The 27,197-nt window shown below is 23.0% G+C and overlaps 1 protein-coding gene across 14 annotated transcripts; it reads right to left on the minus strand.

Annotated features, from left to right (window-relative positions):
- LOC132922819 (syntaxin-1A) lies at nucleotides 1-26,229 on the minus strand. 14 transcript variants are annotated; one of them, XR_009661057.1, is made up of 11 exons: nucleotides 25,944-26,229; nucleotides 23,911-24,015; nucleotides 20,857-20,956; nucleotides 8,931-9,005; nucleotides 8,673-8,855; nucleotides 7,833-7,906; nucleotides 7,639-7,776; nucleotides 4,299-4,409; nucleotides 3,649-3,757; nucleotides 2,893-2,951; nucleotides 2,469-2,816 (listed from the first exon to the last, which is right to left on the minus strand). XR_009661057.1 is itself a non-coding variant. In XM_060986532.1 (10 exons), exons 1-9 carry the CDS (start codon nucleotides 25,974-25,976, stop codon nucleotides 3,671-3,673), a joined length of 906 nt encoding a protein of 301 aa, XP_060842515.1. In that variant the 5' UTR covers nucleotides 25,977-26,229; the 3' UTR covers nucleotides 1-2,415; nucleotides 3,649-3,670. The 14 variants fall into 14 exon arrangements, 9 of the variants coding, with proteins under 9 accessions (XP_060842515.1, XP_060842517.1, XP_060842513.1 ...); XR_009661058.1 differs by having other exon boundaries at nucleotides 3,639-3,757; XR_009661056.1 differs by lacking the exon at nucleotides 4,299-4,409 and adding an exon at nucleotides 4,743-4,853 and having other exon boundaries at nucleotides 2,473-2,816; nucleotides 3,639-3,757.
- Nucleotides 26,230-27,197: the final 968 nt, after the last annotated feature.

Here is a 27,197-nt window from a genome sequence, read left to right on the forward strand (position 1 = left end):
TATTAATACATTATTACGAGTTTATTACCAATTTGATATTACTTTATAATGAGTTATTATCAGATAAAATTAAAAAGTAGATACAATATCATGACTTCTGACAATGGTCAATAAAAAAATGTATTTATGACCAGATATCAACATTTTATTTTTTTAGAAAAAAAAATCTACAATAATTATAATACTTTACTTTTAAACTATATAGATCATACAAAAAATATAATATGTATAGCAAAAAATTTAAATACTTCAAGTTAAACAGAAAAACATCTTAAAATGTTGCTAAAACAACTACAATTAAATAGTAGTATGATTTTGTTTAAAAATATGATTGACAATGTGTCAAAACAAAGTACACAAAATAGATGTGATAAGTACAAGTTATATTGACAAAAGAAAAATGACATTGGAATATATTAAGTGCCCAATGGGTTAATGGTGATTAGAACACTAAACATTTTTTTCTTTCAAATATCAAATTTCATTGTTCAATTGATTTTATTGTAAAGCTAAGTGTGCAAAAAAAAAACTATTTGTCATGGCCCTATTAAAATTACTTATTAATTAAAAACAAAATTGACGTACTAATTTTATAACTTAGGCTGTAAGAATTTAAAAAAGAAAAAAATCTTATTGATGATTTTCTGTATCATTTAATAAAATGCTCTCTTAATAACTAATAAAAACAAATTGTTTTATTAAAAAGACTTAAATTGCACTATTTTTACAATATTAACACTTAAACATTAAAAAAAATTAATATCTTCACTACAATTATAGGCAAAGATCAACAAATTTAACAAGAAACAATTTTTTCACTGTACAATTTTTATATTTTAGATATTCATAATTTAATTAATATTCTATAATTAAAAAAAAAACGAAAATAGTTCTCTAATCTATAAAATTGTATATTCTGATTGAAAATGTAAATTACATTTCTATCATTAACAAATAATAATAAAATAAAACAAAAACATAAATAAATAAAGAGAATAATAATTATGAAATGTATAATAAATAATCTATTATTTTTTCTAAAAATGGTATTAATTATTAATATTGTAATTTGATTAGAACACAATAACAGCAATATGGCAAAACATGTAGTATAATTAAATGTATTTACAGTAAAATTGTATGTATTTATATTTTTTTTCTAATTTAAATTACATTGTAAAAAAAAGTCTGTAAATACGAATACTGTGACTAAAAACATAGAATATCAAGAAAAAAAGCATAGTACCAAATATCTTTAAAATTACATTATAATTGTTAAAATAGTTTAAAAAAATTAATTACGAAAATACTAGTATAATAGTTTAAAATAAAAATAGGTAACACTCTTACACAGGAAAAATAAAAAATAATTGATTAAGACATAATATTGTCAAATGAGATGTGTAAATAATTAAAAAAAAAACTTCAGAAATAAATAATATGTCTTGAGCGAATTCCACTTTATATAAGAAATTTAGTAGTAAATTGAGATCTACAAAATATATGTTGGGAAAACATGTATTATGTAAACACTTTTTGAAACTTTGAATGGCTATACATTTCTAACAGTTTTGTTATTTATTATTACCATAATTTTAATAAAAAGGTGAAGGAAAATTAAATTTTCAAAATGAAACAATAATTAAAAAAAAAAAAAAATGTTAAATTTAGAATTACAACAATAATAATACATAGTTAATGTACATTAATATTGATAATAATATGCATTTTCAAATATTAATAAGCATTAATGTCTAAATTACTGTTGGTATTTGATGACTACTCCAAGGCACTTTTACTTAGTTAAAACTATTATGGGATTTACTAAAACTAAAACAAAAAATAATAATCTCAAAAGAAAACCAATGTAAAAACAATACATTAGTCCTTCTAAAGCATATACTGATGAATAATACTTAAGTAGAACAAAACAACTATTTTTTTTTTTTATTTAAAAATTGACATTATTTCCAATTCACCTACGCATCGCACTGCAGAAATTATAAAATGATAAAACGAGGAAGCCAAATTTTTTTTGAATATCTTAACGAATTATCACATGAATGTCTATATTATAATATATAGTAAATAATTATTATATATAGATATATAAATTGGTTTTAAAAATCTAATAATTTTATCAATAACAATATAACTATAAATAATTAAGAAAGAGGTTTTAAAAACAATAAATATTATAATATAGTTACTTTTAAAACAGGACAGACAGCGTTCATAAATAAATCACATGGACTTTTTTACTTGTTTTTTTTTTAGGCAGGAAAAGGAAATAAAAATTTAATAAATTAAATGAATAAAATGTTGTTTTTCGTACACTATTCCAGTCTTTACAAGCCGAAGAACTAGTAGGTATTGAGTGACTGCTCTGCCGGATGTACCCGTCAAAAAATTGCTCTGTAAATTATTTAAATAAACCAATTTAATACATTAAATACATAAATATGTATTAAGATTTGTACTAAATTTTGTATTTTGTAAAATCTTATTCTTGGTATACATTTATTATTGAATGTAAATATGAATATTTGTTAAGAAAATGTATTTTGAGAATTTTATTTGTTAATAGATATACTGAATTTGAGTGTACAACATATGATGATAATTTAATAAAAATGCAATTATATACAACAACAAAAACTTAGTTAATCTGAATTTTATATATATATCATTGATCATAAATGTATGTACGTAAAGGTACACTTTCATATGTGCATCTAATGCCAGGAACACCACACGAGTGATATGCAGTGTTAGCAATATACCCTCCAACAATCATGACCATTGTCTGGATGCACCTAAGAAAGAGTATTTTTATGAACATAAGACCCATGTTTGCTAGATACAGAGGGAGAATTATTGAGTGGTTTTTACCTATAACATAAACGTTTATTTCAGGCAGGGAATTTAAGTTGACAATTATTGAGGGATGCCTGTAAACAGAGATTCAGTATATAGGTATTTAATTTTAAAAAAATCAAAGAAAAACTGTAATAATTTAAAGAGAATATTATTTTAATATAGTTTATAAATTATTAACAATACATGAGATTATGAATCTCATATAATACATGCCATTAAGAAGTTAAAATTAATTTAATTAATTTGTAACAACAAAATATTCATCTTTACAATGGGATAAACTAGTCATATTCAGTATGACTACACTTAGAGAACATACACATTTGAGATAGAATCCATTAAATACAAAAGTATAATTTATAAATGTATGTATTACACTATACATAAAATAAGTCTTTCTACAGTGTAAATACATTTAAAAATGGTAACATTTAGTTACACAAAAATAATAATCACAAGTTAATATTTTAAATTTTTAAAATAAATAAATTATTCAATAGGTACAGTAAAAAATATTAATAACAGAAGGTAAAAAAAAGAACCGATCCTAAGTAAAATTAATTAAGTATAATTAATTTTTTTTTAAATTATTATTACTGTTCTAATTAAAAATCTAAAAATTATAGATTTTTACAATAATTGACAATGGCATGATAAATATTATATATAATAACATAGTATCATAGTAAATAAATTATATATTTTAAATTATTTATTTTACATAAAATTATTATTAAATTCTAAAAACTTTAGTTTACCTATGCTTACTTATTTTCACGAAGATATAAATTTAATGGAGCTTGGGAAGAAAACTCATCACAAATCCTCCAAGAATAACAATGAGAATTGTCAAGCATATCAGGATCATGATTTTCTTCTAATCATTTAACAACAATAATTATATATTAGTATGAAAATAACAATAATTAATATAATATACAAAAACATCAATTAAATAATTTAATAATGGGGAAGCTAATAGCATAAGCAAAAAAACAGTGTTTACACAAACAAACAGTGCACTATTCAATATTTAATACTTATTGGTAATGCAAAATCAACTATAACTAATAAAAAATAATAACAGCTAAATTTCCCTTAAATTTTTTGAAAACAATCAAGTTTAATTCAATTATCAAATAATAGTACAATACAAACACAATTGACTTGCCTTTTATTTAACTGTAACGTGGTGTTATATTGTATATTGTTATATCAAACACAGAATAACATATTAAAAAAAATTAAGGATGTTCCTAGATAACTATTAGTAAATATAATTAGAAAAAACAATTTATGTTTGATAATATTATGTTAAATAATATTAATAATTCAAAATTCAAAATTCAGTTATCTTATATTTTGGAAGGATACATTGTTTGATAAATTTTCTTTTTTGATAATAATTAATAACTTACTTTTTGGGCTCCTTTATGATAATCTTCAGCAACATCCAATTCTTTTTTGCCTTCAGCAACTTTTTCAACAGTGAATGATACATGATATTCTATTCTATCAATAAGTTCACCCTAAATGGTTTTGTTTTTTTTTTTTTTTTGGATAACATTTTCAGTTGGAACAAGATTAGGATAAGGAATTATTATTTGAAAATCCCAAAATTATTTATGTAATAAAAAAAAGTAAACAAAACATTTTGAAAAGGAAAAAAAACAAAACAAAACAATCTTTAGTAATAATTAATTAATGGCAATCAATTAATATTAAAACACTAAAAACTAATAGTATTTAATTCTTCTAAATACAAACAAATATCAAATAAATAATAAAAACCTACAAAAACAAACAAATGCATTCAGCAAAGCGAGTGGGACCATTGCAAACTTCTACGCCTTTTGACTTACTCTTCTCGCTTTGCTTTGATATTTTAACGCTTTCTTAGTATCTTGAGTTGCCGTCTGTACATAATCCACGGCGTGTTCAACATGATACTCAATTCGATCAATCATTTCGCCCTAATTTTGTTTTTGATTTATAAATTAATAGGAAACTAATTTTATTTTATAGTATATTTAAATATGGTTATATCAAAAAACTATGTAAATAAAAACAATAACTTGATTGTAATTATTTATTTTATTTATTTGTTTTCAATTGTCAAAATTAAATAATGCAATTAAGTTAAATAAAATTTAAGGTAATAAAAGATATTTTTTTATTTAATAAAATAATATTATAAAGGAATAAATTAATTTACACACAAAAAACAATGCTCATATAAATGTAACTTAATACTTAGTTATTAATAAGTAGAAGAGGCTATATAACTATTTAAATGAAAACCAAAATTATTAAATGGGTAATTAATAGTAAATTTAAGTACAAACAAAAAAATTAATATAACATGCATTTAAAATCATTTATGAGAAACAAACAATACATTTATGTATTGAAATTCACTTCAAAATTCTTTATAAATGCTTAATGATTAATGAGATAAGTATAGATTTTAAATATAGAATATAGATTATGATGTATAGAAAGACAGACCATAATGTGTTATGTCCAAGGACTGTATTTTTAACTGAAAGAGCACTTCAAAATGTAATTACTGATACAAGGAATGTTCTTAAAAAATATAATAATATTTTTCCACTATATTTTCATTAGTAACATTAATGGAGAGTGAGAAAAAAGTTAAGTTATATTATTGCTGAACCTAACACAACTATAACATTTATAATACAAGATTATATAACTTCTTATTTGGATATTTATTTAACTAAATTACTATCATAAATAGTTTAAATTCTTTATTATTCAATAATACTATATGTAATAACCATAGCTAATTTTTTTAAATTTATATAGTACTTATTATAGAGCTAAAAGTTGTTATTTATTAAAAATCCACAATATTTTTCCATAAAATGCTAATATAATATGCCAAAATATCTTAATTCTATAAAATTATTGTTTTTTAAATGACGCAATATTATAATTAATTAAGATTTTATATTTGTCAAAAATGTCATTTATTTTTCAAAAGACTGGGGATCAGGGGCGCCATTAAGAGCATCGCAGGGTACATTGGTGGTCCTATTTTTTCCTGTACCATATTGGCCTGCCTTAATTTTATACTGCACCGATACAGCTAAAATGTAATAAATTCACTATAATAATTATTATTGAAAAATATTTTATAAATAATATATTGTTTTAATCTTTATTGTAGCTAACATTTCTTGAGAGTTGTAAGATTATATCAATGGATCAAAATTAAAAAATATATTTATTTCTGTCTTATCAAGAAGAACGCCATACCCGCATGTGTTATCTCTATCTTACTAACGTACATCATAACAAATTTTCAATTAGCAGAATACATTATGTGATGTTAGCCTTAATATTAGAGTAAATTTACCTATTATCAAATTTAAAGGTAAGAATATTATTTAGACAATGACATATGCTTTTATTTATATTATTATTTTGAAGTGAGTTATGAACATTTTAAAGTTGTAATATTTTACATAACTATAATTCACTTTAAAATTATAATATTAATAAAATCATTTGTCATTGTCTAGATAATATTCTTACCTTTAAATTTGATAATAGGTAAATTTATTCTAATATTAAAGCTAACATCACAAAATGTATTCTATTGAACAAAAATTTGTTATGATGTATGTTAGTAAGACAGGGACAACACATATGGGTATGGCATCCTCTTAACTTTTTAAGTTGTGATATAAATATATAAATTATTAAAAAATTGTAAAAATCAATCTTACGTTATTCATTTAGTTAATTATTTAAAAACTTTTCGTTTCAAACTTCAAATAATTTAATGATTTACAAAAAAACTGTATGTTAATAGCTTACATTAAATTTTTGTTATAATATATTGCTTACAACTTCATTTGTATAATCAAAAATTTGATTTGAATTAATGATATTAGTCATTTTTCCTCATTATAATCTGAGGTGCTAAAGTTAAATGTATGAATTATATTTATAAATAATGACAGTATAATTAACATTCAAAGTAATATAATAGGCAATATAAATTTATTTGGCTTTGAAAAAAATATATTATAATATGCATTATCTGGGTGAAAGAGTAGGTTTTAAATAATTTTGAAATACAATGTGTTGTAGAATCAATATTTGCATACAAAAATGTATAATATATTTTAAAAAAGTAATAAATTATACTATTTTTACTATATTCTGATATGATGGACAAATTTGGTCTACTTATTAATTTAGTAGCCCTATTTTAAAACTGAATTGACGCCCCTGACTAGGATATTTTAAAAGTTATCTCTATAAAAAATATGTGTTCAGTGGCACCAAACTCTTTTTTTTTTAAAAAGGAGCATTAAATAACATTAGTTGGTACAAACCCACAGCACACCAACCCATACTATTTTACCCAATAACTTTATTCACCAAAACACATTTTTTTCCAAAAATAGAAAATTAAAACAACTTATTTTGAATGACAATCCAAACAACCAATTTCATAATATACATAAGAAATTAGGTACCAATAAACTATTATAAATACACAAAAATTCACCAGCACATCATAAGGTTAGTACCTCTAGTATGTGTTTGGTGCCATAATCTGGGATAGAAAAGATTTTATAAAACTTTAGAATACTACTTTTATCCAAAAAATTGTTAACAGACAAAAAACCACACATTTTAAATCCAACAGCTTCCTTGCTCTACTCATTATCTGAATAAAAATTGGATTATAAACCATTACACAATTTTTAAAATACATACTTGATTTTCTACCAACATTGCCATATCCATGAACATATCATGAAGTTCTCTGATTGAGTTTTCCAGTTTTATAATATCAGCATGCCTGGCTTCAATATCAGCCAATGTTTGCCTAGCTTGTTGTGTTTCCATAATTATCTAAAACAAAATAATATTGAAAAAACAAAAAAAATTAATTATATTTTTATAATTACGCCTTGCGTGAACACAGCCGGGTTTCCTTGTTCTAACATTTCTTCAAGTTCATCATTAGTAGTTGTTCTTCCCGCTAAAATATAATATTAAATTAATACAAAATAGACAAATAGTAATTTATAAAAGTATTAAAAAACATTTATGTATATATAAAACATACTGTACAAACTTATAGTTTTCACATTTTTAGATTTTTGTAAAAACTTATGAGTAACCTTATATTAAATTTGATACAAAATTGAATATCTCCAATACATTATTCTTTTAACAGTTTAAAAATATCAAAAAATAAATAAGTAGACACGATTTTATAGTTTTATGAATTTTATCAAAATTTGAAAGCCAACACAAAAAAATGTGTCCATGTTTTTTAAAGGTATTTTTAACTGCTTAAGTACAACTTATCAAAAGTATTTATCAAATCTTCAAGCTTATTGACAAAGTCTAAGATCATTTACTTAATTCAAAAATTTTAAATATCATAAAATGATTATGTTTAAATATCTTGAAATTATTAATAATTATTGTGTATGGAAAATTATATTTTTAGTAATAGTGTTTTAAGGTTTTACAATCAATATTTGTTGTATAATATTATATCATAACAAAAATTGTTGTTTTATGTTTAAATAACCAATGTTACCAAAATTTGAATATAAATCACTTATAAACAATTTAAGCAGCTTTAATCTAAACTTTTTTTAATTTCAGATAAAATAAATGTATAAGGAATTTTTTATTAAATTTTAAAAACTTAGGTGTTACAATTTAATAAAAATAATTTTAAAACTAAAACATTTATTATTCTGCTCAGAACCTGAAATGTAGTATATACTTACTTATTTCTAATTGCCTTTGAATTCGACCTTTACAACGTTCTCTGTAATCTGTCTGTGTACGGTTATATTCTGTCATCACTTCAACAAATTTACGTGACAATGTTGAATGTTGTGTTTTGCGTATTCTTAAATCTGCTGATGATTTGTTCAATTGCTCTTCTGCTTCTATATTCTGTTCAATTTCTAATAATTATAATAAAAAAAAATATTTAATACATACATAATACCAAAGAATATTATTGAATAAACAAAGTTAACCTTTGAGTTTGGCACGGACTCTATTAGCAGTTTTTTTTATATCCACCATAAGATCTTCCAATTCTTGTTTCACTTCTAATAAAACAATTTTTGTTAATACAATTATTAAGAAATATACCTAAATAGTAAATAAAATTATTATTAAGTTTATTTTCCATTTTATTTTATAAGTGTTAAAATCATATAATTAAATATTTTTGGTTTTAAATAATTAATACATTTTTAGAAGGTGAATTATCATTCATATAAATAATAATTACATGCTTGTAAATTATGTAGAGTGAACATTGTACTTGGGACATTTTTTGGATAAGAATTAGGAGTACTTAAACTATTTATGTAGTAACTATAAAAATTAGAAATTGAGTCTGGGCCATAAATGGGAAAGAGGGTTAAGAATTGATACCCACCCACCAAAAATAAATAATACAAAATTGTTTGTATGACTATTTTTATTCACTACAAAACAACACATAATAAAAATGTAAAAAATATTGGAGACTTTTTAGTTTATAATTTTCATTTCTTATCTAAAGTCTGTAACAGAAATTAATCTTTTTGAAAAATAAAGTTACTTAAAAATGAAACAAACATATTATAATAGATTATAATAACATTTTTTCAACAAAAAACCAAGAAAGAATTAATATTTTTTGTTTGACCTCTCCTGATTTAAACGTTTTAATAATTAGGTATTGTTAATCATTCAATTTTTTAGTATTCATGCATATTCTTTGTATACTATATACTAAATAAATGTCTTTATTTAATATATGTATAGTTCAAGAAATGATGTTTAATAGTTAAGTGGATAATAATTTTTTTCTATATAAGGAACCCCGAAATTTAATATTATACTAGCCTTGGTAGACTTAAGATTCAGCAACGCTAACCGCTGTTAAGAAATTTCAGCATATGTGATTTCAATTTGAGTAATTCAATGCTCCTAATAATATTTAAAATACATTTTAAAATCCACACAAGTTTGTAAAACGTCAATAATCTAATTTGCTATATGATCTAAACCAGAGGTTCCAAACTTTTTATTGTACGACCCATTTTGGGAAATTTTTTAAATTTAGCGACCCACAATATCAATGAATGACCTTTCTTTTTTTTTTTCTATTTTGCTGTTTTAACAACTAAAAGTAATAAATGATTAAAAAATGTATTATTTAAAAATTAACACGATCACCAAAATTATAATCGCGACCCACAGTTTAGGAACCTCTGATCTAAATATTTTGTTCTTTTAACATGTATTAAAATAATGTATTAGAAACACGCTGTCACTTTAAACAAAAAAAACAATTAATTCTCATACTCAATTCTGAATAGAACTAATTTACTCATGAGTAATAATATTTACTTATTTAATAATAAACAATAATGCTTATATTATTTTTTTATAAAAGTTTTTTTCGTTAAGTAGGTAGTGAACATTTTGTAATTTATACCAGCTTAAATACAAATTACGTATAATATTTTTAGGGAGACTTGATCTCATTTAACAACTTATAAAATGTTTTCCAAAATGCAATCATTTCCAATTTCCACACTTTATAAGTTCTACAGTAGAACCTTCCTCTATTTAACAAACCATAAAATGTTCATTTAAAAATGTTTTTATTTAACGAATTAATTTTGTGTAAATTTTCTATATTAAAAACTATTGTATTATTACATATTTATAAAGTACATACTCGTAAATCAGACAGACTTATTTAAAAAAAAATGGGAGCATTTTTATAGTCAGAATGGTATAAAAGTTGTATTCAACAAGATATCAAAGAGTTTTTCGAAATTTTTTTCGAAGTACTTTCAATTTTGTAAAATAGAGATTCCGCTATATTTATATAAAGTTTCGTTCGATACCAAAGTAATACCGGTTACCATATGGATCAACGATTTTTTTTTTTGTACTGGTTAATAGTACATATAATATCATTATCATATCAAGGTTTTTTGGTGTTTCAATATTACGGGGTTTCCGGTACCTATGTACCGATATAACCATATACTGTACCATATACTAATACTGACTACTGTTTCTAATACCCCAATGGTATCCGATTTCAATACCATCTTGTAATTAAAATACCCGTTTAGGCTGATGCATTAAATTGTGAATTTGCACCCCTAGTATTAAACTTATTAAAATTCATAGTAATTGAGATACATATTTTATGCATATATATATGTTACGGGTAATGTTGACATTAATCGGATAATATAAAATTAGCCAAGAACTTTTAGATGATGTCTTAATAACTATAAAAATATATCAATTATCATACACGAGATAAAATAATTTAAAATTATTAATAATATTAAATATATTCGAGAAATAATTAGTGAGTACCATAAAAGTCATAGGTAACATTTACTTTTTTAGTAACATGATTGAGAACGATTTTTTGAACGACGTTGTCGTTTATCTAAATTTTTAACAAGCATCTTTCTATACACATGTAGTGATTTCTGTTTTGAAAGAAACATTAATCAAATCAATCGAAAACAATATTATCAAAACCATGGCCAGTAATGACTATGATCGTATTATTTTTACAATTAATTCTTACTAAGAGTTTAAACAAAGTAAAGATATCATGACTTCATGCGATATCTATAATTAACTGGAAATAAGTATTCGGGATAAAAACTTAAATTGTATCTTAAACAGACAAATAATTTATATTAAATTAGTATATTTTTCAAATGACAAAAAAATCTATTTCAAATATTAATAATATATCAATTATCATATTAAAATTTAATATTAGATATACTATTTCGTATTTTTAATTAATGCAGCAAAGTTGCATAAAAGTTAGCAGGTAAAAACGTTCTCAATCATGTTCCATCCCGGCCGATAAGGACCGTTCTCAATCGTGTTCTACCCGTAGGTATATAGACTGCTAACAAAAACTCTTTCTCTATTTAATATATAACTTTTATCATAATCCAATATTGACTGATTAACGTTGACATTATTCGGATAATGTTAATATTTCATGTTTATAAACAAAAAAATACACATTAGCCAAAAAGCATGGCTAATGTTGACATTATCTAAATATTAACATTATCCGTAACATGTATACTTTTATGTTAATAACTAAGTTAATAAAAATCATTATTTTTAAATAATTGTCGTTTAAATGCGTTTTCTTAAAATATATATAAATATTTTTTTAAATATTTTAACACATTTAATGTCTATTATTACACACATTATATTGTAATACCTACATTTAAAAACTATAACAGACATTTAACCTAATATTTCATCATTTTTTAGGTTTTTAATAATATATTATATTCACATGAAATTAAGTTTTAAGCTTTAATCAAGCATACTTAATGTCAAAACGAAACAAACAAATTAAATACTTAGAAAATAATGGCATTTAAATAATACACATACAGAGGACAGAGCAAACTTAGAATAAAGTGATGATGGCTAGAAATAAAAATTAACAATATAGTATAAAAGTTATTTGACAATATTCATCGAGTTGTCAAGGTGACTAGACTGTATTAGAAGGAGGGTAGAACGGTAGAAAGAGAGTAGGTTCAGAGTTTTGGGTTGGGTAGTTTATCGATTAAAATCACTGTAAAGGCAAAAAGACACAGTATATTGCAACGTACATCAAATATTAACAGAAAAGTATACGATTATGGCAATTAATACTTTTAGTTTGAATTTTTTTTTTTTTGTTAGCATCTAAATTAAAATTATAATTATACAGTACATTTTATATAGTTAAAAAACAAATTTAATGCTTCGAAGTAATCAAGTACAAGTATTATGTATTATACAGGGCGTATCTCATATTGTTATTTATTATCTTGTTTACGTTTTTTTTTTTTTAACGGTTATATAAAATTTCAAAAAACGACAAAATTCCTTTATTTGTATAACAATTTTTAAATTTTTAAGCATACAGTTTTATCAACAAAAAAATCAACTTTATTTTATTTTAGTTTTCTTGTAATGTATTTTTTTTTTCTGAAAATGTTGATAGTTGAATCATCAATTTTGGATACATTATATTATTAAATCTTTTTTCATTAGAAAAAAATAAAGTTTATTCGTGACAAGATTCACTCTGTATACTTTTCATATAACACAATATTATAAACGATAAAAATTATAATCACATTCATAAAATTAATTGTACATTGAAAGATTAACTAACTAACATTCTAAAGAAGCGCCATAAAGTACTATGCCTATATATTTAACGCTGAATATATTAAAATGTGAGTAATCAATGGGCTATTTTAAAACTTAACATTTATACAAATTTCAAGTATTTTTGCCTTTATATTCATGAACAATTTTAAATTTAAATGATTATTAAATTATTTTGAAACAATATTTAAATATATCATTAAAAATATTCTCAATAATTTTTGAAATGGATTATTTTACTTTAAGATTATTTGAAAAAAAATGAACGTGAACACGTCGACATTCTCTTAATAAGAACTTCTAATGATTTGAGTTATTTCTCAAGATTAATCAAACAATTAAAGATCATACATTCTGATAATATACTACTATCAAATCGATTGTATTAAGAATCTATAAAACTAGAGTTTAACCAACGAATAACTGTAGCTATAAAAAATATTAAACTATATAAATTCGGTAAATTGAAAAAAACGATTTCTAGGAGATTTATGTTTACTAAAGTGAAAAGTGTTTATAAAACGTTAAAGATTAAGGTTACTCGTAAGAAGTAACAAAGAAAAAAATGTTGATATAATTAATAAGTATTATGATTAATATCATAAAGCTTTAAATGTCTGTGTGATTTCAACAAATAACACAATTAAAAATTTTAAATTTAAAAAAATTTAGTCAATTTTTAAAATAATTTTTATAATATTCTATAGTTAATATTTTATTGATTTTTAAGTAAAATAATTATATAATAATATATCTAAATTCTCAAGGTTAAAAAATTTATAAAAAAATCACAAGTTTAAAAATTATTTCGATAATAGTGAAATGTCAACAAATAAATGTTGTAAAGTTTTTTGAAAAATTTAATAATTTTTAAAAGATGAACGTATTAAATAAAAACAAAATAAATCAAAAATGTCATGCATATGGTAAAATTCATAATAATTCAAAGTTTCCACTAATTATGTATATATTTAAATTAAAACAAAATAATTAACATTGTTATTTGACGTTTAAGTAAATTATTTCGTCCAAATTGTAACTTAAAATGTATGAATAAAATAATTCTTTATATATTTCTTAGATTTTATGGTTTCAGTTTGAACCACTTATGAGGAATCTTGTATAACATTTTCAAAATTAGATAAAAAAATAAAAGTTTTTATGAAATTTTCACTACAAAATAGTTTATGATTTTGACGACATACGTCAAAATTTTAAATTCAAATACATATAAATAAAATTATGCTTATGTAATCTTTAATATTTTTATACTGAAATAAGAACTTATGTGGGATCTGGTATTAAATATTCAAGAATTTTGACCGAGCGAATAATTTTTATCAACATATAATAAAAAAAAATTGCATGTCTATAAATAGCTCAAAAAAGTTAAACAATTTCAAAAATTGTATTATGTAATAATAAAAATAATATAAACCTTTAGTGAACATTTCATGGAACTACTATATTATTTAATTATTATTATTTTTTTTTTATTGGAATACAACAAAATATCAAATATTTAAATTTGAATAAATTTATAAAAAAATTAATTTGGACTTCCGGTAGATTTTTTTTTAAGTTAAAAAACTTATAAAAACCCTTACTCTATTACATTTTTATATATTAGTTATGGAAACAAATTTTTTCTATGAATTTCTAACTACAAAATAATTTGTACATTTTTGAGATTTTGACGAATTTTATCAAAATACAATCAATAATATCGCTTATAGAAGAACATTGAGACTAAATAGATTTTTGATAATTTTAATTAAGAAATTAAAGACTTACGAGGTGCTTTGTATTAAATTTTCAAGCATTTCTACCCGGCAAATAATTGAAAAAGAGAAAATTCTTATGCCTGAAAATAACTAAAACCAGTCGAAATATTTTTAATATGTTATCGTAAATAGAAAGATATAACATCAACATTTGGTGATAATTTCAAATATCAACCGTTATTCGTATTTTAATTACACAAAAAAAAACAAGATTAATTTTATCAAAAATTGGATTCGCGTAAAAATAACCATTTTTCCTTAATTTTCTTGATAATAAAAAAAAAGTATTCCCAATTTTTACTTTTGACCCACCAATATTCCAGTTTACCACCAAAAATCACCCTAATTTTTGAAAATCGAAATTTTAATTTCTTTAGCCCCAAAAGTTGATGACAGATAGAAAAAATACACACACCATTGTAAAATCAATACATTCATCGATTCTCTTAGAATCTAAAGTAAAAATACTCTTATAAGTACGTTCATCTTAAATTACGAGTATCTATCATATTGTGAGAAAAAATTTCAAAACTAACTTCTTCCATTATCAATTTTAACTGAATTTCTGCATTGATAATTTTTTTTAAATATAATGACGACACCTTCTACGTGTTAAGTATATCTAATTGTTTTATGTTATGTTAAATTAATGAAAATAATTATTATTATATACTATATTAAAATTAAAAATAACATTTTTTTTTAATCAATAATTTAAGTTAAAAAAATGAATAAAAAAAACCAAACAAAACTTCACTGTTAATTTTAACGTCAGCATTTAACTCTTTAAGTACCAAAGTTATACATAATAAACCGACTATGTTATTACATTTTTACTTTTAACCAACAATTGGATTTTTTTTTTATATTAATTTAACATATTTTATTTTAGATACATAATCAGATTATCTACATTTGAAGAGGTAAATCTATATTTTAAATTTTGTAAATAGTAATTTTAGTAGGTAACTAAGCTATAAATTTATGTAGCATCCTTGAGTTTGAAATCAACTCACAATGAAGGACTTTACACATCGGTGTCATCATATTTTCTATTAAAAAAAAAAAAATACGCTTACTATAGCTAAAATGTATACATTTTTTGACTACACAATACACGATTTTATATTATGTATTTTTCATTAATATATGTATACAATTATCTTTTTATATCCCTATCTACATAACTTAATCCCACAACGATTAAATATATAAAAATAATTTTTTTGAAATTACTATTCAAATAGAAAATATGTCAGAGAAATGTTTATAAAAATAATTTACACAACGACCACGCAGTTTATAAATTAGTTACGATATTAAAATGAACAAAGTGGAATAATTTAAAAATCAAATTAAATATACACCTTTCCAATTTTCTTTGTTCTGCAAATTGATGGAAGTAATTAATAATTACTAAATAATAATAAGATAGAAGTGTAGAACCTCTAAATGTTTTAACTCAGCATAAATAATAAAACATACACAACCTGAAATGGCAGTATTGCATTTTTTCATGATCCCAACTAACTAATTGTCTATATCTTTAGTACAAAAATATTCGCTGTAATTAGAAATCAAATTTGTTTAAGAGTATACGTATAGTACCCACATTCGTTGTCTCCGTCTTATACACATACGATATAGCAAATTTTCGTTGAGCAGTTTCAATAGTGTGCTGTTAGTTTTGATATTAGAGTTAATTCACCAACTATAAAATTTAAAGGTAAAATTATTATCTAGAATACCACATAACCTTTTATCAATATTATTTTTAAGTTATGATAATTTTAAAAAATAAAATTAAAAGATCATAATTTAAAAATAATAATATCAATAAAAGACTACGTGGGACGCTAGATAATACATTTAAATTTTATAATTGATCAATTCACTCTAATATCAAAACTAACAGCACACTATTGAAACTGCAGAACGAAAATTTGCTATGTCATACGTGTGTAATCTGTAAGACGGAAACAACACATGCGAGTATTACGTCCGCTGAAACTAGTAAAACTGTTTTTTAAACAAATAAACACATTAGAAAAATTACAGTTGTCAGATTTTAACTCGAGCGTAATTAATAAATATACCTACCTAATTTTATACCATACCTACATGCTAAATTGAACATTTGATTTGTTAAATATTTTTATTTCAATACCATTAATTATAGGTGAATATACTCTGCATTGAAAATATAACTATAGCCGATGTCTTTAAATATCACAAATCGGAGTTAGTTAATTAAAAACATTAATTTTTTAACACGGATTAAAGAAATAATATGATCGTAACTATAATATTCGATTAAAGGCGTACGTAAACGGAATATTCTCAATATTCTGCTTCAGTGTTATATTTCAAGATCTTTTAATTTTTAACTAAATAATATACCGACTTGTATATTTCTTTTATTTTTAATAAATTAAAATTTTTATTAATTCGTAAGTAAATTAATTTAAATTAATTAATAAAAATTTACTGTAGTAAATATTTTTATTTTCATAAAATCCTTATAGCAATTTAAAAAAATAGATACGACACGTGTTTTGAAAACAAGAGACATCATTTTGTAATAACGGCAATAGCATTCATAAATATAAATGTAAGATTAGGTTAAATAATTATAAAACGATAATGGTTTTTAGTTTTTTACATCGTCGTACCTTAATGTTTATAAAATTTATCATAAGACCAAAGGTAAATTATCTTAAATCGTGGTACTAAATTATCAACTTTCGGGAATATACGAGTATATATATATATTCATTACAAAACTATACTTAGAAGTTAAAATAAAATAGATTTCAATATTATAATTAAAAAAAAAAACAAGAAACTCAAAATATTATATTAAGGCTGGAACTATAAAATATATCAGAGTAATTAATTACAATTGTCAATAAATATTTTTGAATATTATTATAGTAATTACATAGCTACCAACGTCCAACACCCACTAGTTAAACAAAATTATGGCTAATGGGCATTATAAATATAACCTTGTACTAAATTTTCATTCTTAGCACCTAATTTTACAAAGTTATAAATGATTTTTGAAGAAAACTAATATAACAATAATTCTAAAATTAAAATATTGATACATATTCAATATAATAAACAGTAACAAAAAATAATCCTAACTGCATTTACCTATATTAGGAAAATAGCTATAAGAAATTAGATTAATATAATATTAAATTAGTATTTTAAAATGGAGAAAACTATGTTTCAATATACTTTTATGCTCACTCTTTCTGGCCGAGGCGGGGCTCGAGGTAACAAGAGCACAAGAGTGTAGAACAGTAGTTTTCAACCTTTTTAACCATGCACAACTTCATCTCCTACAAAATTTTCGTGGCACACCAATCCATATAATATGTGAAGCATATTTAATATATACAATATATATATAAATACATATTAATAAAACTATTAATAGATTTTTCGTGGTACACTACTTGTGCGCTCACGGCACACCGGTTGAAAACCACTGGTGTAGAACAATAAGTTAGATTATGTATTTCGCCCACGAGGTGAGGCGAATCCAGTCAGTTTATGGTCACGAGATACATAGCAAGTGTGTAGAGGTAGCATAGAATCAAAAAAAAATTAACTGTGACTTGTGAGTTGCCTTAAAAAATAACGAACATCATGGTAAAGAAATATAATAGGTTAGGTATATATAGTAAATTGAGTAAAACCAACAAAACACCAATTTTCATAAAAAAAAATAAATGAAATTCACGATTATCAATGAATTTGTGATAAATAATTCTGAGATCTCGTTTGGATATTTTATATTTTATTTATATTGCTATTAGTAATTTATTTTTCAAATAGTGATACAGTAACTAGGTTATATTTATTTTTGACAAACAATACTAAAAATATTGTTTGACCTTTTTAACATCGTAACTCAAAGCCATCATAAAAAAAAAAATTGAACATTTAAATTTTTAACATCATCTTGTAATACAAGAAACTAACTTACTTCAATCGCTTATAAAAAATTACTATAATATACACATTTTTAATTAATTTTCAGAAATTAACTCTTAAAACATTTTATATCAAAGTTTCAAACCTAGGTGATAAAATAAAATATTTATGAATTTTTAATTATTTGCAATTTTAATACATTTTGTAAAATTTTGAACTTTTATGGCTTGTAAAAAAAATTGTGATTATGTATTTAAAATATTTTTATTTGTTATAAGAACAAATAACAAGAAAGTTTTCTATAAATTTTCAGTTTTTTACTTTGAACCATCTTATAATATAGGTATGTCAAATATTTATGAATAGCGCAAAAACCGTCAAAATATTGATAATTGTATTATATTTGGTAATATAAAAATAAAATTGGATATTCATACCCACAAGCACAAATTAAATTCAATTTGCTACTAGGAACCATACTTGAAGTTAAAGATCGAATCTATTTATTGATGTTTTTCTACTTATTAAAAAGTATAGATAAAAATTTAAAAAAACAAACTTAATTGAAATCCAATATCTTGACCAATACATTTATTACTTCACTCTGAATCTAAAATGTATTTTTTTTTTTTTTTTTTTTTTTTAAGTTAAATCCATTTTAATTATATTATTCTAATAAATATTTTTCAAAAATAGAGATGTTTAATTTGTATACTTAAACTGCAAACTGTGTCAATAAGATATAATAGGATATAATTTATTTTTATTTTTAGAAAACATTATTTAAGTCAAAACTTTAAAGTATTAAACAGAAGACAGTAAAATAAAAGGTATAAGTAAAAATATCATATTAAAAGTAAACTTTAAATATATATACGAACTAGAAATTATTGATTATACATATTTTTTATTAAGCTTGACAATCATGCTAATAATATTATTTAAAAAAATTATAATTACAATATACGATCGCCGTTTTTCAATAATTTAAATGTTTTAATTCAAAATAATTATAGCATACTTAATACCCTATAACCAGGCCGGATTGGTCCACTCAATACAAAAAATAATAGTTGAAACAAATGTTGATAAGAAAACACAATGAAAAAGAAATAGCATCACTAAATTGTGTTTAGAACATTTTATGTATTATTTGTATTATTAATGTAATTATAAAAGAGAATATTAAGCAAAAGTTATAAACAAAACAAAAACTAATTAGATATTTCAACTAAAACTTCAATTTTTTATTTTACAACTATTATGTTTGTTTAACAAGAATCTCTATTCTTTGTTTAGGCTAGACAGAGAGAAAATAATGGTCATTTTTTCTTAAAATCGTATCCTGCCTGGATAAAGAGGTCACAAGTGGCCAAGTTTGAGCTGGAACACTACACTTTGGCACTACCTCTTTATTATGATTGGTTACTTATAATAGTATAAATATTAAATAAAACAATACTAAATATTTTTCTTAATAAATTTTATATTAAAGCTTTATTACCTACAAATATTAATAAACAATTCATATAGCTATAAGACTTGTTTACTTGAAACTTATTATGGTTTAATATATTCAAAGTAATTTTATTTCAGTACACGTTAAAAATCTATGTAAAATAATATTTATTCATTTATATCATTTCTTTCACTTTTAAACATCAAACTTTGAAGAATTTTCAAAATGTAATAGTCCCAATAGACAATTATAATATATCCTTAAAAAAATCAATAAAAACTACTTTAAAATAAACAACTCAAATATTTGATTTTTCTATTAATTTTCAAATTTGAGTTTTAAGCTTAATACTTATATTATTATAACATGGCATAATTAATTTTTTGATAAAAAATGTTACAAGTTTGATTTCTGCAGTTCAGTATATAAATCCTCAACAAATATTTCAATATTAATTTATATTACATTGTTGTAAGATGTTGAAAGAAAATCAAAACTTAAATTATTAATTATTTATTATAAATTAAGTTATATTACTTTCATCAGTCTGAGGAGCAGATAAAATTGCACTATGTTTTTTCTTCACTTCTTCCACATTTGCTTGAATCTTATCTATCATCCCTCGGATACCCTCCACCTATAACAAATAGTTTTGAATGTTTTAACAAATGTACACTAATCTTATATAATAAATATATACTAATAGAACTAAATTAGATATTTTAAAAATAACCTCAAGCTTAAAATCGCACAATAAGGGTCTGTAAATTGATTTCATTGTAGTAAACTTCTAATTTTTATCACACAAAAATGAACATTTTCTTAGCAGAATAACTTACAAACTGATACAATTATCTATACTAATTAAAAAAGTTTTATCTGTAAACAGGTTTATCTTTTATTTGACTAACTAATATTATCATGAAGTACTTATATAAAACATAGTTTTGAAGATTTTAATGAGTATTGAACTACTTCATTTATATATTAAAAATTAAGAATATTCATTTTTATACCTTAGTAATAATTATTTTGTCAAAATTAAATCAGTAAATAAATCATTAATGTATATTATAATTTAAATTGTTAAATTTTAACTTTTTATTAACAATTACTATTGTCATACAAATTAATACTTCATGATACAACTATACAAGTAAGTATCTAATTAATACATATTATAACATAACATAGTTATTCGTAGATTATAAAAGTATCAATTAACTAATTACATTTTATTTTATAAATATATAAAATAGAAATATGGTTAAATTAATAAGTCTTAAATTTATCTCAGAAAATTAATTTTAGTAGTTACTTTTTTTACAGTAAGTCTAAGAAAATTTTAGAAATTACAATTGGCTATATTTGCAATTTAAAATTAAATAATTTTTATAATATATAATCATTATGTTTAACACCTTGAACAACACCCTTGATCAACAACTATGACATTAACTTCATCAGACATCAAGGCAATGCTTTTATTTTTAAATGTGACTATTCAGTGGTTTTTAGCGTTACGCTAGAGCCAACATCAACACACAGTTTCTGATACATGAGCAATACCCATAAAATACTATAAGACATTCAACTAGTTAAATTAATATAAATATTTAAAAAAAGTATTGTTTATATTATTTTATTTGTTTTATCTTTTTGATTACACATAATTATGCAACATAGCAAGTTTTTGTTTAGTAAAACCAATTGTGAGTTTTTGGTTTAAGAGGGTGTTACACCCGCATGTGTTGTCTCAGTCTTACAAGTGCGCATCAAAGCATGATTTACGCTCAGCAGATCACATTTAGCTCCATTAGTTTAAAAATTGAAGTGAATTGCCATATTATAAAACTTGATGGTAAAAACATTACCTGAGTTTGTATGTTGGTTTTTATGAGTTTTATTTTTTAGCAAGCTATGCATATATAATATAGCGTAAATTAAAAATGGTCATAACTCACTTAAAAACTGAACAATTGTAAAAAACCAACATACAAACACAGATAATGTTCTTAACATCAAGTTTCATAATAGATTAATTCACTCTAATTTTTAAACCAACGGAGCTAAATGTTATCTGCTGAGCGTAAATTATGTTTTGATGCACACTTATAAGACCGAAACAACATATGCGGGTGTTGAGTCCTTTTAATATGTAAATTTTAAAATAAAAATATCAATATAAGCCTAGAGGTGTTCTAGAAAATATTCTCACCTTTAAGTTTAGTATTAGGTCAATTCATCTCAATATTAAAGCTAACACAATTGGTTTTGCCGAACACAATTGTTGTATGTTGAGTAAAGGTTGTAGAAAAAAACAAATACTGTACTGATCCTTTTAAAATAAATAATATATACAAATAATGTATTTAATGTTTATAATAGTAAACTATTAAGTATAAATTCATTATTAAACTTGATATTAATATTTTATTTATTAATCACTTTACCAAGTTTAAATTTCTAGTATTTTGCTCTTTAAATAATACTTATTAGCGGCATTGAACAGAAAAACTTAAATTGCTCTGAATAACCAATGGCTATAGTTTAAAAGATTTAGATATATCTATAGTTAAAAATGTATTAATTTCAATAAATACTACAAGACCATTAAATTTGGCAATACTATAAATTAAGATGAAGTATTATTTGTTTCAAATAAATCAAATTTAATAAGAAAAAACCAAGTAATAAGTGAAATAAATCATGGTCCATTTTTAAAAATTAAATCATTGTCCATAATTAACTTTATTTAGCTCAACTTTTATAAATTATAATGATGTGAAATATATTTTTAATTATTATAATAATATTATATTATACAACATTGGCTTATAAAGTATTAAAAATTTAAAGAATGTCAATAATATATTTATTGATATTTACTATTAAGTGTTAGTACAAAATAATTTTAAATTTTGAATTGTTTAATCCTTTGATTTTATAACCAACCTAATTTTTTTTAATTTTAAATACTTAATTTAAAACTAAAATGTTAGTTCACAAGTAGCAAAAATATTATTTTTAACAAATAATAAATAATAAATTTGAAATTGTTTTTAACACGTTCAAGTAGGCGTACATTTCAGAAGTCAGGCGCTACCAGCCGCATAAATATTGATAATATTATACACTCATGAAGACTAGGCAAATTATAAACATAAAAATGCTGGAAAATCAAAACAAGCTGTTTATTGTTGTTCTAAATGTTCTAATAGTTATACTGAATGGCCATACTAAGTAAAATAATCGATCACAACCAGCCAAATATTTTAAATAGTGAATAAAAGTAATTGTCCTATGACGACTACGGGTCGTCATCGGCTTGTAATGCTCGACATCGAATGACGACTACGCGTTGTCATCGGAACTGAACGTGTTAACCAATAACTGTTTATAATACTTACAAACTATATCATATTTATACAAACGTGGCATACATTACATTATTGAAATTGAAGCACAGGATATGAACTTCAATTAATTTTTTTATTTATAAATTATAATTTATAAGATAAATAGATTTTTAAGTTTAATAATGATCTACTTTGATTTATTGTTTTCATTTTCTATAGTCAAAATATTTACCTCTTCAAAAAATTTATCCATAAATCCAGCTCCTGATCCATCTTGTCGGCCCTCCAAATTGACAGCCACATCATCGGTGCCTCCTTCTTCATCATCACTTTGAGCCTAAAATAAATATAATTTATAAGTACAGTATTTAATAAAAACAACTTATGAAATTTAAAGAAAATAACTATTAATTAAATTGACATTTTTTAAGCAATTTCAGAAAGTAGTAAATGTAAGTTGATAAAAGCTAACATATAATTTTATTCTTTAAATATTTGTAATTCAGTTTATATAATTAGAAAATATTGCATATATTTAATATAAATCCAAATCACTAAGGTCTTAATAAAATAGTGAGTAATCATAGAATGGTAATAGAACTAGTATATACATAAAGAAGTTGTTTTGGATCAAAATTGTAGGTTTTTTTTATAATTATTACTTATTACAAATACTAGGTAACTCGGTATAATAATTTATTATATAAATATAGTGCAAGCAAAAATAAATATTTTAAATTTTAAAAGGATTTATAAATAGAAAAAAATTATACCTTTTATAAATTGATGGTTATAATGAAAATAAAAACGTTTATATAGTTTAAAATATTGAATATTTTGCTATCAAAAAGTTAAAATATCCCCAAAACTTTTTTTGGCACTTGTTTGTTATCACCACTACCATTCCATATAAAATGTATCACCCTGGCACTGGATAACCAACCATAGTAGAATATTTTTTGTATACCGTTACAAAACTTTCATATGATTATAAATAATAATAATAAATAATTTAAAATTAATCGTAGACATAGTGAATAATTAATATTTCACATTTGTTACAAATATAAAAATAAGAGTTTCATGCCCATTATATTCAATTCTTAAATATCACACATATTATTTATTAAACGATAATTTTTGTAGTAAAAATTGAATGTCAGTACACTAATTGAATGGAAATAACTCATTAAAATTAATTTTTAACAAAATTTTAAAATAAGCTGATAACATTTATATAAGATAGATATGCACTTTAAACTGCACATACAATATTTAGCAATAAACTGACAACATACTAACATGATTAAAATATAGTAAAATTGAATTTCAAATATTATTAGTATTTACCTTTTTCCCACAAACAGATCATATAATAGATTAACCTACTCGTGTGTGATAGAGATACACAGAAATATTTTTTTTTGTAAACATGTTATCTGGTGGCAGAGTGATTAATTTAATAAAAATTGGTAGCAGGAAAAAAATAAACAAGTACCTTTTATAAGTACTTACACCCATCATAAAGTTAATATTTAAAAAAATACTGTTCATTTCAACTATCTGAGTAAAATTATGACTGGTTTTTAGTTTTTAGTTGGCTACCTAAGTTTAGTACTTTAGTAGGGTCATTATAATATAATATATTGTCTTTTAATAGTTCAGAACTAAAAACTACTAATACCTTTATTTCATTTACTACTACAGTAATAACCATACATAATATAATGATCATGAACCTGATTATTACATTGTTATTGAATGATTAGGAATAATATTTTGAAGAAATAATTAAAATATTTTAATAATTTTTCATCATTAAAGAAATATTAAACATCATTGACAATATATAAACATTATATTATTTAATAGGTAGGAAATCATTAATCATTATAAATTAAACATGGGTATATACAAAACAACATAGGTCTAGTCATAGGTTCATTCACTCATTAATTTTTAACTAACTAGGTACTTGGCTACCTAATTAGAATAAAATAATTCAAATACATAGGTAGCAGATAGTAGTTATCTACAATAAAAAGTATACATCAATTTTACGTATACTCATTCTCAAAATTGAGTGCTTCTATCGCACGTCTAAGTAACAGTCTGATAACCATAAGTATTAAGTTAAATAGGCAAATCGATGTTAGATTTTAAGTTGTTGATAATGATAAAACTCTTGTACTAGATGTACACGGTTAAGAATGTTTATAACGTAAAATTGCCACCAATATCAAAAATATTTTTTTTAAATCATACCGCTTTTAAAGCCGCTAGCCTGTCTTTAGCCATTATTTACAGTATGGAAACGCGAAATAGATACACAGACTAGCCGAAAACGATTGGGTCTCATAAACGCGTCATTTGGTAAAAACGGTGAAACAGACACAAGTATAAATAACACTATAATAAAAATTAAAAAAATAACCGAGAAAAACGATAAAAAATTAACTTTTATAATATTAAACTCCGAACGTGCGGAAAACTCGAAAAAGGGACGAGATAAAAATCAATACATACTTCCTAACTACAGCACTGTCAGCGGCAGACCTGCGAGTGAAATATTGCGCGGCTGCGCGTACCGTGGACCAAAAAACGAATCTATACCAGTCTAGCCAACGCAAAAAGTTAGCGCCTTTCGATAATATTGATTAACATTTTCAATATATTTTATTATTTCGCCTCATATTGTTATTTGTAATTATATATTATTATAATAAGTTTTATTGTAAAAGTTAAAGTAGTGTATATAGTATAATATATATTATATAACAACTACGTTTCAAAAGAATTTTTTTTTTGGGGGAATTGTTTATTATTTAGTCTATACAAATGAATAAAATAAGTAAATGATAATGATATGATGAAATATAATATTGAAAGTTGGCTTGAATAGACTAGAAAATGGAAACCGTCCAGCAACAGTACCTCCTGATTAATTTGATGGATTTTGAGGAGAAAATGTTTTTCTATTATTTTTATTTAAATAAGAATGTCTCTTTTCCATTTTCTTTTAAGTCTTCTTGGTGGGTTATTAGAAATGGTAATTAATGACATAGGTACGACCAGGCCCGTATACAAAATACAATTTCGTGTGGAGGGGGGTTACAAAATATAGCAATAAAAAATTGTACCACAACATAAAATAAAACAATTTCTTCCTCGTTACTCAAAATTATTACGGGGGGGGGTAAACCCCGAAACCTCCTCCCCTGTTTACGTGCCCGACATACCAGCCTGTATACCTAACCTAACCTGGGTACAACAGATTATTGAGTTCTGGTTTAAATAGTTTGTAATGAAATTTTTTGTAGTCTTGAATTGCTACTTCATTTACTATTGTGATTTATCGCTATGTAGAACATTTATAATTTATTATATGTTCCATCGGACTCCAACGATTTGTCTAAGACTTTGGATTGAACGGCTTATTGGCCTTGTCTTATGTTAGACTGTTAAGAGTGTTTAGCTTGGCCCCAGATCTGAATGCTATATGACCAAAGGGCAAAAGAA

The sequence above is a fragment of the Rhopalosiphum padi genome, chromosome 2 (assembly GCF_020882245.1).
Source record: "Rhopalosiphum padi isolate XX-2018 chromosome 2, ASM2088224v1, whole genome shotgun sequence".
In the NCBI taxonomy this organism is placed as follows: domain Eukaryota; kingdom Metazoa; phylum Arthropoda; class Insecta; order Hemiptera; family Aphididae; genus Rhopalosiphum; species Rhopalosiphum padi.